The sequence below is a fragment of the Camarhynchus parvulus genome, chromosome 2 (assembly GCF_901933205.1).
Source record: "Camarhynchus parvulus chromosome 2, STF_HiC, whole genome shotgun sequence".
In the NCBI taxonomy this organism is placed as follows: domain Eukaryota; kingdom Metazoa; phylum Chordata; class Aves; order Passeriformes; family Thraupidae; genus Camarhynchus; species Camarhynchus parvulus.
This window is the reverse complement of record NC_044572.1, coordinates 143,176,423-143,193,335: the sequence shown is the minus strand read 5'-3', so window position 1 is coordinate 143,193,335 and position 16,913 is coordinate 143,176,423. Positions and strand designations below refer to the sequence as shown.

Below are 16,913 nucleotides of genomic sequence, written 5' to 3'. Positions count from 1 at the left end.
CAGAGGGAGAGTCAGTGTCCTGGTCCTGCTGGGGACATTGTTGCTGATACAGATCAGGTGCCACTGACCTTCTTGGCCCCCTGGGCACACTCTGACTCATGTTCAACTACTATCAACCAACACCCCCAGGTCCTTTTCTGACATTTTTCCAGCCACTCTTCTCCAAACCCATAGCACTGTGTGCTGGAGTCAGCCTGGAAAGATGCACTTTTGCTATGGTAAAAAGCATGTAAAAATAATTTGAATGTGAACTTTTTATGACAGCAAGAAATGACAATGCATGTGAAGTTACTAATAAGAAGTAGGAAAAATCCCAAGCTAGTCAAATAATGCTCACCACTGAGCTTCTTCAATAAAGTATTTTTTTCAGAGCCAGTAGCAGTTAGAACAAACGCTTCTTTTTGGGATAGTGTGTTTTGCAGACTTGTAATCCATTGAAAGAAAGTTTTCCATTACATCAGGTTCTCCAGTTGCATTCCTTAAGTTCCAACACTGGCAGTGTGTCCATACCATCTCTCCTTTCCCCCACCTTTGCCGGTTTTACATAGTAACTTTGCTTTACTTGCTCATTTCTGTTCTCCTCCAGACAACCTCTTCCTTTCCTGCTTTGAGATAGTACTGTCACTCTCTATTTTTAATACAGCATTAAAATTACCTAAAACTAATCTGGTTCCAGTGGAAGAAGCTCTATGATATGAATTTTGCTTCTTAATTCCTGTCCTTACTTATATTCCTACTAAGCTGGCCAATGTCATTTACTTCTCTGACTTCTGTCACTGCAGCAATACAAAAAAGAGACTTTAGGAGACAAGAAAGACACATTTACATAAATCTCCTTGACCCCTCTTCCTCACAACTGGCACTGATAATCTGTTCAGGGAAAAAAATGACCAGGCAAAGTCTAACTTTCATTCCTGCCTTCAGTATTTGGTTTGCAGTTGGGAAATGAGTTCTAGGTGATAAATCCACTGAACAGAAAAAACCAGAGATTTTGTTTCATTTTGTTTCACTTATTTCTAAACAAATACTGATTTCATTAACAAGGTGTTTCATAAATCAGTGAAAAATGTGATGTAAATAAAAGACTGGACTAAGGAGACAGAGAGTGAAAGAGAGGCTCATAGTGCTTTGTATATTCTCTGAAGAACATGAACTGCTTTGGTCCCTCCATCCAGGCAAAGAGCAGTGCATGGAGCAGACTCCTGACACTGACAAAACACCCACTGTGCACACCCAGTAACACACTGAGCCAGCAGGACATTCTTTACCTACTATTAAATTCTGAATAAAAGAAGTAAAGAAGGATAGGCATTATCACAGTGACCTTGTTCTACTCCTGCTACTGAACCCACCTATCTGCTTGTCCAAATGCCTGGCTCCTCCCAGCATCCATGGGTACCAGAGAATGGAAAATCCCCAGCCCAGTGATGATTCTGGCAGAGAAGCAGCCTCTGAGATCCAGACAATCCTGCTCAAAGCCTGCTTTCACTGTGGCCCTAAGCTATTCTCTCACCCAGATGAGTCATTTTCAGAATGCTGCATCCTTAACACTTGCCAGGTGCAGAAGAGAGTTGCAGGTGACAGAGAAGAGCACTGTAAATGTCATGTGTGCTCAAAGGCCAAGCCACCTAATTCGCATAACATTCCTCTGAGAGGAGGGACTGCCACACCTGCACCTCTCCTACCCCCTTGTCCCCTGTTTGTGGCAGGTTAGGGAGAAACATCAAACACAGAAGACCAGAAGAGGCTAGTGCACCTCTGGATTGAGACAGACACTGAAGGAGAGGAAAGATGCTACACAATGCATGGTTGAAAGGTAACAGGCCAAGCAGCAACACAGCCTATCTCCAGGGTGGCCAGAGGTGAGTAAGAAGCAGCTCTAGAGGGTTGCCAGAGGCAAAACTATTCCAAAAGGGTCACTGTCTGCCTCAGGAGCCTTCAAACCATACTTCTGATCAGCAGGTTGGCCAACTACTGATAAAAATATATATACTTGTCTGAAAGGATCAGTACTTTGGACTAAGTCCAGGCTACAGAATGCCTCCCAGATGCTTGAGCTGGTCAGACCTTCTCTTCTCAGTTCCAACCCCAGGCAGCACAGCAGACTGCTGACAGGGACTTTCTCTGTGCCTTCCTGCCCATGCCCAGTTAGTCTTAAAATTTCTAGTCTAGATGTTCCACAATTCTCCTTCCATTGCATTTCCTCATACTACTGGACACAGCAAGGAAAAGAGTTATTTTAACACTTGCTGCTTGGTTCTGTTTTGCTACAGGAACTCATGTGGATTAAGTTACTGCCTTTAGAGGAATACCCCCTTGTATACCTGAGGATGAGAGGGGAATCAATGGGAAGCTGGACGAAAGCACAGATCTAGATACAGCTCTAGGAGTTACAATTAACGGAACCTTTAAGTTCTCAAGCTTAGGGCAGCAGCACATAGAGATTACTTGGCATCTCAAAACACAAACACCATGAACAGTTCTGCTTTTCAACAGTTGTTTTAATTCCAGGGTCAGCATCCCAAGAGTAACTGGAATAGCTCCTGACAGACAGCAAAGTTGACAAGATGTTTTATCTTCTTGGTCAACTGAAATCTGCATTACAGAGTAGTGTCTTCTGCTTTGAAAGCTGTTGTTTCCCTACACCAAGAAACTGATAGAAAAGTGTCAAACATTCTCTACTTTTAGAATTTTATGAAGATTTTGTCAATACTACACATCTTTATTATTTGAAGAGAGGTATGAGGATGACACTCATAAACTATCACCTGCCCTACAGACAAAAAGCCCACTTCAAACCAATGAGTAACTGGTCAGCAAGTGCCCAGGGTTTCAAGTCTTCTTAGAAGGAAAGCACCTGAAGCTTTGGCATTGAAAAACCTGAATGTAAAGACACATTAAGAATTTTTCTGACGACTGCTACTTTTTCCATTTCCTCAAGATGATGGAGTTTGCTTTCTTAATCCAATCCAGGGAAACAGGGAAAGAAGACAGTAGTGGTAAGAATGCCCAGAATCTTATGCTGCTGCCCATCATTTTCCTCAGAAAAATGGATGTTCGGAACCGTTGTGTCACCTCCTCACTACAGTAGGTGGGCTGGGAGGATTTAATTCTCCACTCCTGCCCAACGGTGCCTTGCAGCTCAGCTGCCCAAACACACAGGGCTGAAACAGACCAGGGGAGTAGGTACCACACTGCCACTTGAAAAACAAGAAACGAGAAGGTTTCTGTGAGTGAAACATGCAGGTATGTCATGATTAGAAGTCCTGATGATGAGGAAGCAAAGGTTCACAGGCCTTCTCTCTGGAGCCCTCAAAGCTAATGGAGAAGACAAGCTTAGCTCAGGAAACTAGATTTTAACTAGTTCAACATAAACCATTGACCTGTTTATAGGACATATAAGAGTGCTGTTCTATAGATCCTTTCTTCCATTAAAACATCCCAAATACCAGTAGAAGCATGGCCAGAGCTTCAAAAACAAGTCTTACCTTCATTTAAGCAAATCCAGCTACAGGCTTCAATAAATTTGCACAGATTTTGAAAAACATTTCCTAATTAAAATGAAAAATGTTCTGTTCACAAGTAGTTCAAGACCACATTACACACATTTTATTTCCTGCACACATACACAACATACACAGAAAGTAACATAAGAGTGGATGAAAGTGCTTCTGTGAATCTAGAACCATACTGTGATATTTATGCTGAGAAAACAGTGGAGCAATTCTGCCGAGGCACATACACAGAACTCAAAACACGACAAAGCATCTGTTCCTGTACAGTAACAAAAGTGTTTAAACTGTATTGACATTAATGAAAAATAAAATGCTAAACAAAAATGTTGTAATGTTACTTCGAAAAACAGTCACAGAGGATGCTTAGGCTTTGGAATTAAAATTCTTGTTTAAATATCACCTATCTTCAATTAAGTGCTCTGCTTGTGTCTATTCCTAGCTGTTTGACTTTCCCAGAAAGCATTTACAAAATGAGATATTGCCATTTGGACTTGGAAACATACGTGTCTCCATAAAAAAAAAAGAACATAAAAAAAATATGGAATCAAAAATTTGGAAAAAAAAATTCTTTACATATTATGAAGAACAGGTCCTTGGAGTTGCCAATACACTCCATTTTCCATGTCTTCCTTTCCCTGCAAACAGATTTACCTCGTTCACCCTGCCCTCACAGAAGAGCAGGTTTTGAACAAACCAGCAAACAGAAGTACATGCAACAGTTTTAAACATAGACATGAAAGACATTCAGTTTCACTGAAAAAATCCCTCCTTCTAGGTCAATACAAATTATAAAATATTCTCATGGTTATCTTTCCCATTAGCTCTAAAGAGTACTTCATCTTGAATTCAGGTCTCCCTCAAGAACTGAAATGCAGCTCTTCTCCCAACCAGTGGCATACAAGGTTGGAACATACCCTATCTAGAACCCCATATCCCAGCTGATTAAAAAGCAATTTCTCCCTTCCTGTAATGTCTAATCAGTTAGAGAGGAACACAGACACAGTGATTTGCTCTTCTGGGCATCTTCAGCACCTAAAGACTGTGCAAGTCCCTTTTCTACCACAACTTCTGTTTCCCACCAGACTGAACTAGCCAGTCTAGAAGATGGTCAGTGGAGGAAACAGATAGCTTTGCATCTAGACACACAGAAGTTGTTTCATAAATACATCTTGGTAAGCAGTAAATCTTGAGTGTTTCAGCTTTCTATAGAAACCAGAAAGGACATCTGTGGGCACACAAGCTCACTGGTTTCTGCAGCAATCCAGCAGTTCTTGCCCACAACCAGCACTTCTAACCACACTGCAATTCCAACATCAGACTCAATTTGCACAAATTATATTTTGTCAGTTCTGAGGAACTTCAAGCTCATGTCTATACCAATGTCAGTAATGGATCACAAACGCATTTAATGGAAAAACCCCAAGCACATAGAAACTCTTGAAAACAGCCTGCACTGCATTTATTATGAGACAAGAGAACTCTGCCAGCTCAATCATGTCAGACACAGATCAATTATAACTATTCATATTTCATTACATATAAAGTTCACAAATAGGATATCATCATCCTAAAGTCCTTTCCTAATCATTACACAGTTACATCCTAGTTTAATGAACACGGGATTTTTTTTAATAGCATAAATTACTGGGTATTTGTTAGTGCACTTGTAACAAAATATCCATGAAGCTTTATCTTCACCAATTTCCTTACGTATTAACAGCTTTACAAAAGTATAAGGAAGGAGCACTGATTTAGCATAATTATATAGCTTAGAGTTAGATTGGAATTCCTTTTTCATTCTCTTACTAAGGAATGAGTAAGCATTCTCAAAGCACAATTAAAGACTCAGGGTGCCCATTTCCAGCCAAAGTACAGACTGTTATCAACAAAACACTGTAAAAGGTCCAAGTACAATTTAGAATCACAACTGTGCTCTTCTTGAAAAATGAAAGGACTGAGACCTTCAGCAGACCTCAAGCAGAACACGAGTAACACAAGCACCAACTATTTTTGAAGTCTTGGCATCTACAAGTTGTTAGACTAGGAATCATAGGATTGTAGAATATTCTGACTCCAAAGGGTTGAAACAAAGATCAAATCCAACTCCTGGCCCTGCAAAGGACAGCCCCAAGAATCACACTGTGTGCCTCAGAGCATTGTCCAAATGCATCCTGAACTCTAAGAAGACTTGGAAGAGTTTCGTTCATCTACCTATCCCACTACTTATTAACTTCTGTCTAATTCCTGCATGAATTAATCCAGAATAATGTAACTTCCTAGAAATGAAATAGCATTCTTCGAAAGCCAAGAGTGGTGTACACAGCTAATTTTTAATCTTCAGCAATCCACAAGGAACATGACTCCCCAGAGAGCTACTGAGGCTCATAAGGGCCAACAGTGGGAAGGAAAGTCCATGTATCAAGGAAAGGGAAAGCCAAAACACTTTTAGAAGGAGTTCACCCTGGCTTTCCCAGAGACATGCATTTAATCACATCATGGAAATCTTACTCCCGCTCCCCAAAATCAATTCTGCTTTGTTGTCATGCACAAAAAAAATAGGACACTTGCATGCACAATCAGCATGAATCTTCTTACCCTTTCGTCCCATGATTCAGAAATCAATAGCAAACAAGGCTGCACATGAAGATTAATCGACTGATAGCTGCAAAGCCATTTCTGTAAATAACAATGACAGCCATATTTTAATAAAGCCCCAAAAAATTACTAAGCTACATTTTAATATTTGGGGAAATGTCCACATGCAGTTGGAAAGCACACAAAGGCTGTGATGGGCACTCAATGAAGCTCATCTCTAAAGAATTTCATTTTTATGAAATTTAGATGCCCAGATTGTGCATACAGAATAACAACAACTGAAAAAATTATTTCTTCACGTTTTAACAAGGAATGGATGAAACACCATTGTTCATTGCTTTGCTATATTAAAGTGTGTTCCAAAACAAATGGAAGAAACGGAAGGATGAACGATGATAATGATATCACTCATCATCTCTTGTCTTATTGTGAATGGTTTTGACTCTCTATGGAACTGCTCCTCAACATTAACTTTCCACAATGGGGCTAGGATGATCTGTACATAGAAATGACAGCTAACAGAAAACAACAAAAGGAACACTTGCTCCAAATCAACAAGTCTTAAAGAAATCCATGAGTATTCATTAAATAAGGAAGCACCAATTTGGTGGCACACAAAGTTGTTTAAGGTACCATGAGTTAAATAAACAGATGCACAAAGAGCTACAGTTTTCCAGCTGCAAGTTCCTGTTTTGTTTTTCTTAGCTAAATCAAGGATACATTTGGAGAAGTTACTACTTTTTCTTTTCAATGCAGTCACCTAAAAATCAGCTGAAAAAAAACCCTGTAGCTGTTTTCATATTGAAAGCAATTCTTGCATATTATCATGCAAAGAATCTATTATATATTCTGCAACCATAGCATTATAATAGTTACAGACATCCCGAAATAGTTATTTCCCTTTTCTGGCCTAGTCCTAGCAAGTGGCAAACTGCCAAAGGAAGCCCAAACCTCTGATCTTCCCCTGGCAGCTGTTTTCCAAGTTCCTGTGGTCCCTTAGGTTAGCAGTTGAAAAGGACATGGTACAGGGCCCCTGATGTGTCTCATCCTAAAATACCAGAATCAAGCAGCAAACAAAAATCTCAGACACCTCCTGATATAACTCTTCTGTAATAGCTGAAATATGAAAATATTACAGAATGATAACCTATTTAACACCGTTTTAAGTAGTCAATAATGCTGTCATAAAATTAAGAGGGTTTCTCCTGCCTAAAAAATAAACTAAGAAATTACAAAAAGTGTTTTATTAAGTAGCAGGTCCCATTGTAAAGTGTGAAGGCTACACGAGAAACATATTCCAAATGAGGAAAAAAGTATGATGGATGGAAAGAGTGGAGACAGTAATTAATAAGAACTATGGCTTGATTTTCACTAAGAACATTAGAAAGCTTAGTCCCTGAAATATTTATATTGACACATTAAGGAACACATCTCGAGTCACTGGTATGTCCAAATTTTATTTCACAGGGTGATAAATCTTCCCTTCCCATTATCAGTCTTGTTAATACTTATTTATTACACTAGAATCACAAAACACAAATAAATTATATTCCCAAAATTGCTGGGAGGGGAGAAACCAAAATGAGGAAGTTATCTGCCTCTTAAAATGTGTTAAAAATGTTAAATGCCAGTTAAGAATTCACTCATTTCAAATTCCATTTCAAGTGCTGTTTTCCCTCCTACACTTGGCAAGAAAACACTATGCACATAGAAAATTATAATTTTAAAAGTTTGATGGGTATTTTTGGGTTTGAGGGAGGAGTGGGTCATTTATTTGTTTGAAGACCATGAAGTAACGCAAGGAAAGAAGTAGCATGCATGAATACAGAAACTGACAGGCACTACTCAATTGTTCCATTTGTGTTTGTTTTCACCTTGCACAGGCGAAGCAGGGAAGCCACCAGCACACTCCACCTGCTGTCAGAGGAGCTGCCTCAGCACAGACAAGGGGCAAAAAGACACACGGTCTTTGGGAGGCCAAGGAAATAAAATATTATGTAGTTTAATGAGCATGCTTGGAGCCATTCTGAAGTCACCAAAACTGTCTCTTCACTGCAACCAAGAACAGGCCAAATCATGGAATATTTTCCACATAACTAATATATTTACCTCTTAAATCAGAATGGTCCCTTTCCAACTGACAAATATCTGACAGAAGAGTGTAGGAGGTGTTCATATTACTACATTTCACAGCCATAAATCAAAGGAAGAATGTGGGAACATTACATTTGGCAAAATCCTTATTTTTATTTATTTCTCCTCTTAATTTATATGTTAGAGTCAGTCATAAGGACCTGTTAATCAGTTAAAAACAATTTAACTAACAATTATTATTAACAAAACCGTGAAAACCAAAGATATAGTTATGCCAATGGCATAAGCCAAAGGAGAAAAGAATAAGCTAAGAAAAAGTTTAAAAAATTCAAACACAGAGCTACCACAAGTAAAATATATTTTTATAGTCAACAGGTGCTCTCACCTGTGCTACATATCATTCTTCTAGTTCAAGCAATTTCATTTTAGTCTAAAAGCTGCCTTTTAAGTCAAACATTTCACTAAAGTCAGGGAATACATCCAGTAAGTAGGTCAGCTGTTTCTAGAAAAGAAAAACCTCGCTATCTACCAAGCTGTGTTTCAAACATCTGATTAAGTGTGAATATCCAGAACATAACGTTCAAAAAGAGAGTCTTCAACAAATATTTTTATATGACTTAGCAAGTGCTTTCTCTCCTTAGCAGAAACATTTTCAAGCCAAATGCAGCCAATAAAAACCCTACCAAAATCACCCATGTTCCATAACAGAAGTATGCTAAATGAAATTATCTGCACAAATTATTCAACAGGGAAACTGAGAGCACAAGAGGCAAGTGAGAAACACATACAGCCTCTACTGCAGAGGCTATCTTGTTATATATTCTTTGGCTTCACTTTTAAATAAAAGCACTATTTAATCTTTTACTCCAGTTTCTTTGTGATAAAGCATACCTTAGTTACTAAAGTTAGTAACTAAAGTTACTAAAACACCTGTGGTTCAAACCTACTCCTACTGTACTCAATCAGAAATGAGAAAACACATTTGCTTCCTCAACATCTCAGAATTTGCATTTCATCTTCAGCTGAAGACACCATGCATGTCTGTAACCATTTGCATCAATATCCATGCTATTTGCACAAGAAAAACTTGTAACATAAAGTTAAACATCAAAAGTGCAGGGAAAAGCTACACCTTGGCAAGGTTGATCCAAGTGCTGCAGCAATGACAGAGCACCACACCTCCACTGCAGATGTCAACGCAAATGCCATGTCATGGGTGGTCAAAGCCAAGCACTTCAACTTCTCAAGGTAAAGAGAGCAAACTGAAAAATTTTCTATTTGGGCTACTGCAATGCATTGAGACTAAAATCTTAACATTTTTTTAGGACTTAATGCAGCACTAAATCCTCCCATTCCTGAGTGGGATTGCTAAGCAGAAACATCAATAGAAAATGTGATAATCCAAATATGCAATGAAAAACTCATGCAGAGCCCAGCAGCCATGGCTGCGCTGAGGCTGAAAGAGAAGAGCATCCATCACCTCTGGCTAATAACCTTTGCTCATCTCCCCCCTCTCAGTACCACAGCCCAGCTCTGACTAATGCCTGTTTCTCCACAGTAAATATTGAAGGAGTTAAAAAGCATAATGTCCTGTCAGTGTTTCACACACAGTAATTTCAATACTGACCTCTGAAGTATCACCAGTTACAGCTGAATTCCCCAGAAAGACTAATTAAGCTTTTACTCAGTCTTCATGTAATACCAGTTATCTGGATCTCATGATATTCCAGAACACTGCCTTCAGACCTATAGATTAATTCAACTACTGTATGAAGGGGGAAGGATAAAATTACCACCAGAAACTGCTACACAGACCCAGGAAATAAAGCAGGACAGTAGTGGATATGGGAGTTGGTCAGTATGACCCAAGAAGTCTATCAAAATTTCCTCTTAACTTAGACACTATTTTTCTACTTCATTTGTAAAGAACTCATTGTAACATGACAGAAAACATTTTTGGAAAATATCTCACCGTCACAGGCTTTTGTTTAGGAATAAGTTTTATATGCACTTCCTGATGTGTGGGATGAGAGAATTTCAGTTGAAAATAAAATAAAATAAAAACAACACACAAAATCCCCCAGCCTTTAGAAACAACTGAGTTTTCAAGGACAGATACTTTAAGAATTCAAAGTAACACTGTAGCAGCAGCCTGCTTCATCAACACGCTCTGAAAAGAATCCTACGGAACCTTTAGAGAAACCTAAATTAGAAGGCAGAAGATTTCCTTTCCACATGCAACAGAGTTGAATTCCTGAAGGCTCTATCTCTACTGATTAGAAGTACAACCAGCCACAAAAGGATTCTTGCTTGCCTAAAAATCCCATTGTACTTCTTCACTGCCATAACTTTGGAAGTAAAATATTATGAAAATACTGTTGTTTCACAAGAATTGCAATGCACACGTCTGTTACATTTCCTTTTCTTCACCCATGCAGTTATACTCATAAATACAGGCAAAGGTAAATAAATGGCTGTGTAGTTCTGAGTGTCTTGAATAGATAAACACTGCAATCAGTTCTTTTGGTCTCCTTTAACTCCCATGTGACTGCAGTAATGCAAACTCTACTTGCATTGATATTAATGACCCTAAACATAAGCACATCTGGTTTAAACAAAAACAAAAAAACCCACCAAAAAAAAAAAACCAAACAAAATACCCCAACCAAACCAAAAAACCCCAACCAAACAAAAAAACCACCTTACTTTTCCAGTTTAATTGGTTAAAAAAATTCCACTCACTGCTTCACATGACAGGTGTGACACATCTTACTTACAGTAAAGTATTTGACATGACCAGGGTTCAAATGACACAACACAGAACTTCTGGAAGGCTTTTCTAGTGCCCACAGTCACAGCTTATCACAAATCACAGCAATGAACAAATGCTCAAAGACTTCCTCATGAAATTAAGCATCCATGAATTAGAATGCACTCAGTATGACTGGTACTGTAACTTTTTTGATAAAGCAGGTTGCTTTATCCAAAGACTGGTGTTAGCAATGTTACTACAGATCACATAGAATTTTTTCTAAATAGAAAAAATTATTAAAGGAATAGTTAAATTTATATTTTTCTAACACATTGTATAACTCAATCCTTTGAGTTAGAGAAATTTGCTATTCTTGAAGGTAAATAATTTCATTCTTAGAAACATTTGCCTCAAAAATCTCACTTAACTTTGAAAGTCAAAAATTTTAAGTCTTATTACTTTTCATCCTGAATAGCAATTCTATCTTCTATAAACACTAGTTGTCATTTTCCTAAAATAGGATTATATATCAAAATATAGCTTTTTAATATCAAAAATATCTTGTTTAGTTTTTGAATCCAACTATTTCAGAACACAGTTTAGATCACAAAATTCAGTGTTATACTGTGAAGCTGTAATCAAAAAGGCAAATGCAAAGCTCATATTATTATTTGTAAAATATATGGAGATTTACAAAGGCAGAGACTAGATAACATTAACATCTTAAAATTCTTATAAATGACAGCAAGTCTAATGTTTCTTTTTGCATTTTTTAAAAAATTTTAAACCCCAAAGAAAATAACAGTAATACCCCTATATATTGTCTTAATGTACTTAAGACAAGAATACTTACTGCCAGGCATTGTTAATCGGGGATCTGTCTTCAGTTTTGTAAAAACATAAGAAACTATCAAAAAACAAACAAAAAAACAAAGTCAAGACCATAGCTTAAGACAATTTACATCCAAATATGCTCAGTAACTCATGCAGAATGAGCATTCTTCAGCTCCAGCACCAGAGGGGCCGTTACCACAGAAATCCAGATATCCTCTTAGCTGACCAGACTAGATGTAGATTTTGCCTGTTCCTGAAATGCAGTCATTCTATTTTTGCCTTTGATGCTGGAGTAAACATTTTTCTGTTGTGTACTGTGACCTTCCCAAGTGCCACTGTTTAGGATGATAAATCCTGCACATCTCACAGGATACTTCCACTTCAGCTCTAAACCACAGCTCTCCCCATTAAAATGCCTGAGAGAGGCTTCTGCTCAACGCTACAAAAAAAACTGAAAAACCTGTGTGGCCCTTTCTAGGGCATTTTTCTCACAGTATCAAAAAAGGCAGATTTTAGATCAGAATGCAACCTCCTATACACAATAGCAGCTCAAAGGATTTTTGATGCAATTAAATATATTCATAAAATGAACTCATCTGAAGTTACAACAATCTATTTTGGATATAAAAGTAGCCAAATCTACTGTTCCTCTAATTAGCACTAAAATGCAAATTATTTGATGATTTTTCTGTATTTACTAATTGCCAAACGCAAACTCCCCACAAATGTACTTTTCCACAAATAAGAAGAAAATCTCAGTTAATGATACTGAGTGTTGCTTTCTTCAAAAATAAAATAATTTTTAAAATAAAAGATATTCAGCTAATAACTGATGTATACATACACCAAAAAATTGTAATTCCATGGATGGATAATGTGAGAATAAACATTTTGTTTGGTCAACATATGTTTTAATGACCATGTATTACAGCAATGCTCATAGTTGCTAAAAATAAACTTTATTCTCGTATATGCATTTCAATCAAAGGTCCCAATTTGCTGACAGCAACTGGGATTAAAAATAGTACTTCAAAGTAAGTTATTTAAAATATCCCATCTATTAGAAAACTGTATGTCCCTCTCCAAGGGCAGCATGAGAAACAGTGCAATTTTATTAAAGGAAACGTGCTGCAGATTGTCATGTCCAACAGACACATGGAGAAGCAAAATCTCTGGTTCAGAATGTAGTTATGGATCCAGCTGAAACATTACAGAAAACAGATTTACTGACATAAAAGAAAATAAAAAAGCAGAGAACCTGGTGAGAGTTTCAGAGAGTCAAGTGCCAGAGACTCAAGATTGTTTTATTGACCATCTCCAGCAAACAGGAATTCAATAGATTTTCCTATCAGCAAAGTCAACTCACTTTTACAAGATTTTTAGAAGAGTCTGCTGCAGAAATTACTATAAAAGTTGTATCAACTAAGACATAGGAAATATCTGTTTTAAAATAATTCACTGGGGTTTTAGTCATTTTATGATCTGTAATAGGACCAAAAATTCCACACGGAGGTGGCCTGACCTCTACATGCAGAACAGAGCACACAATCTCCTTTCCATAAAGTCTTCACAATCCCTGTCTCGCTTGGCCTAGGACAAAGTTTCATCCACAGATGCTGTCACCTGTTACAGCAGAACAGAACTAAATCAAACCAAGAAACTTTCCACTCTTGAGTTTGCTCAGCTATTTGTCACTGAGCTAAAATTTTACCTAACAAAAGAGGGAAAACCCCCTCACAGAATTTGATGAAGTAGAACTTAGCTAATTAAAAGAACTATGGAAAATCATGTGATACCATTCAGCTTCCTAGCCTAATACTGGATGTTTAACACATCCCATGTCAATTTGTGACATGTGACAGATCATCAGATGCTTTATACACTGTTTTCCTCACCAAAGCAACTGACTCCTGGCTATTAAGAAGGTAAAAAAAATCATACCTACTTTTCTGTGGAAGACTAAGAGTCATTGTGTTTTTTTCTAAGGATATAACTGTAGTTCTAAATGTAATTGTAATCAAAGTGCAAAGCTAGTGAATGTACCTTAAAAGACAGAGGAACACTTGAAGACACATAAAATTGTTCTTCTAAAGAAAAACTTTCTGTTTTCTTTTGAGATGATTTTATACCATTTGGCTAGGAAACCCAAGGCCAATTAATTGTTCTTCACAACAAGGATAAAAATACAGTTTGTTCCATTTTTTTTTTCCATTAACTAACCCGGGATCTGAAATTAAAGACAGTTTATAAGCACAAATATTTCTTATTATCACAAGACTTGAAATGGCATTGAAAGCCAAACAGAAAAGCAGAGATTGTTTTCTTGTATGTCCTAATACAATGGACCTTTTTAAAAGACCTAAAATGGAAAAATTTATATAACCTTGTGCTACTGGTAAAGAAAGAGAAATCAGCATACCTGAGATTTTCTATTTTCTTCCAATAAGCCCTCTGTTATGTTATTATGTAACACCATAAATATTTAATTTGATTTTGAGTCTCCAAAATGAAATTGCCATCTGGGCTCCTTTTCCTTCCTCCAACTTAAGCCAAATAAAGGCAGAGGCTTAAGCACCTCTCACAGCCACACAGGCATGAATTGAAAAATTAGAAATCCAGTGCACATTTACTTTATAAATCACTTAGCTCCCCACTCATATTTCCTCCTCGAAAAATTAATCAATGCCTTTAGCTTTGAAAGTAGGCAAATGGCCAGTGCAATGCAAGATTAATAAATCACATGTTCATTCCTAAGTATAGACAGTTAAGCTCCAACTGTGATTCTCAGAATCCAAAAAATGTAATATAAAATGGATTTACATACCACAGTAATTCTGGGAAATACCTGACTTTAATCTGAATTACCTTTCTCAGCTGGAGAGGAAATGCCATGTATGAAGCTGGCTCAATTAATGAGACTACCCTGCTCTCTTACCCAAGACAGAATGCAACTGCAGAAAACATTATTTGCTTTCACTTCAAAAAATTACATATCTTCAAATTGCTTAAAAATTGTGTGGTAACTTGACAAGGATTACTCCCTTATGGAGCTAGGCTGGGCAGTTAAAAGTCACTGACACGAACCAGAGCTGTTTCTAGCCCATACTCTTTATAATTTAGATTTTATCATTATACTTGAATTGCCAACTCTGGTGAGTAATTTCAATTTCACACCCCCTTCAACTTGCATGCAACATAAAATTTGTTCATTCTTTTTTACTGCACAAGTTTAGACCAGAAGTAGAGAGAAGTTACTGTCCATCATGAACTGCAAACATTGGAAATATCTAAAACAGTTGTTTAATCACAAAGTGTATTTTAATTACATTTTTGTAAGGTTTATTCCTGAATCAGAAATTAATCTCATTCTAGCAGCCTTTTTTAGACAAATATTAAAATTGTTATCAAAAGGCTTAAATAAAACCTATGGATAAGCCTTTAGGCCGATCAGGGCACTACAATCAAGATCTCAACTCCAAACCACCAATTTCTCAAAGAAATTTTACCATATATTTAAGAGCATTAACACCAAGTTTCAAGCAAGATGTCCCTAACTTGCTTGAGAAATATTTCATATTATTTAGCATTAATTACAAATGCTTTAGGAAGTAACTACCTATAAAATCCAAAAACCTTGGCTGTTAACTCAGGGTTTAGCTTACCTACTCAGTTTGCACAGCAAGCATTGATGTAGCTCTGCAAAGTGAAACACTTGGGCTAGCAAACTGGGTTTTGATACACCAACTCAAATTCTGGTTTAAAGTTATAGGCTTTCCCACAAGTCCTACAACAGCACAGACACAATGCCACAATATTTTCCTCCTTGTATCTCAGCTCAAAGGACCACGGGATACCTTTCTAGATGTATCCAAAAAGAGATGTCGTACTATGGTTTTGGGTAACAGGATTTGTGAACCCACACCTCAATTAACTAAAGCATGGCTCCGTGATGCACAATTAACTTTAAAGAAGAAGACAAGAGAGCTGACAGGGTCGTCCTCCTGTCAATATGCATTGTGTTCAGTTAATATCTCGCTGTCTTAAGGTCCGTTTGAGGAAAACCTGCTGAGGGAACTCCCAAAGCCACAGCCCCGCCCGGTAAAAGCGGGGGGGATCCGCTCCCCGTCCCCGGAGCTCCCGCGGCGAGCAGACCGGTCCGGAGGCGGAGAGCCAGAGAACCAGCCTGCCAGCCCTTCCGCCGGGAGCCAGCCTGCCAACCTGCCAGCCCTTCCGCCGGGAGCAGCGCCCACAGGGACCGCCCGAGCCGCTGCCACGGCGGCTCCAGGCTGAGGCCATGCCCCGAGGCTTCTCCTCACCACCAGCCCGGCGGCCCGAGCCTCCCGCCGCTCCCTCAGCACCCACCCCTCTGGCGCGTCCTCCTCGTTCCCAAGAGTGCAAATAAGGAAAGAAGCGAGAGATCGCGACAAGGAGGGGACTGCGAGGGTGACCACGAGTGGCCGGAGCACTGCCCGGCTGCCCCAAACTCACCTCAGCCTCCCATCCGGCTCCGCTTAGCAGCCGCCATCTTCACCGACTCCCCCCGCCCGGTTGAGTGCTCTGTAGCCCAGTGCACGCCGGGAGCTGTAGTTCTATCCGGAGTCGTTCCGTCTCCTTTTCCGTCTATCCCTCCCACACAGAGAGGCGCCGAGGGGTCGCGACGGACGACGAAGCGCCCCGACATGGCACGGAGGGGTAGTCCGGGGCATGGGGCTGTCTGAGCCCCGCCAGGCGCGGGCCGGGCGGGCGGAGGCCGCCGAAGCGGACCACAACTCCCAGAGGCACTTGCGGCATGGGCTCGCCGGCTGCTGGGGGCGGTGCTCCCGTGTCCCGTGCCCGGCCCCGCGCCGTGAGGGCGGTTCGGTGCCGCGGGCGGGAGGTGGTACCGGGTCCGGTGGGTCCGGCCCGAGCGCGGCGCCGGGCTTCTGTCAGCCATAGACTGAAAGAAGGGGCAGGAGAGGTTGAGCGGTGCTGGATGCTCCCTTGAAACCGGAGTTCAAATTCACCTACACAGACCGTGATAGCGAACCCCGTGAAAATCAGTGAAGCCCAAGGCAGCACAATCTCTTAGTCTGTTTTCCTTGAAATAATACTGCCAGCTTCCAGATCTGATGCCTTTGATGCCA

At 39.3% G+C, this 16,913-nt stretch overlaps 1 protein-coding gene across 4 annotated transcripts in view; it reads right to left on the bottom strand.

Annotated features, from left to right (window-relative positions):
• Window positions 1-16,530, bottom strand: part of EFR3A (EFR3 homolog A) — a 76,672-nt gene extending 60,142 nt beyond the window's left edge. For 2 of the 4 annotated variants that reach the window (XM_030966866.1, XM_030966885.1), the window contains exons 1-3: window positions 16,279-16,530; window positions 11,810-11,863; window positions 6,111-6,191 (exon numbers count right to left, since the gene is read on the bottom strand). In XM_030966866.1, the coding sequence (XP_030822726.1) occupies window positions 6,111-6,123 (13 nt within the window). In that variant the 5' untranslated portion in view covers window positions 6,124-6,191; window positions 11,810-11,863; window positions 16,279-16,530. The remainder of the gene's footprint in view (window positions 1-6,110; window positions 6,192-11,809; window positions 11,864-16,278) is intronic. The other 2 variants (XM_030966875.1, XM_030966893.1) reach the window with 1 other exon arrangement.
• Between the last annotated feature and the right edge of the window lie 383 nt (window positions 16,531-16,913).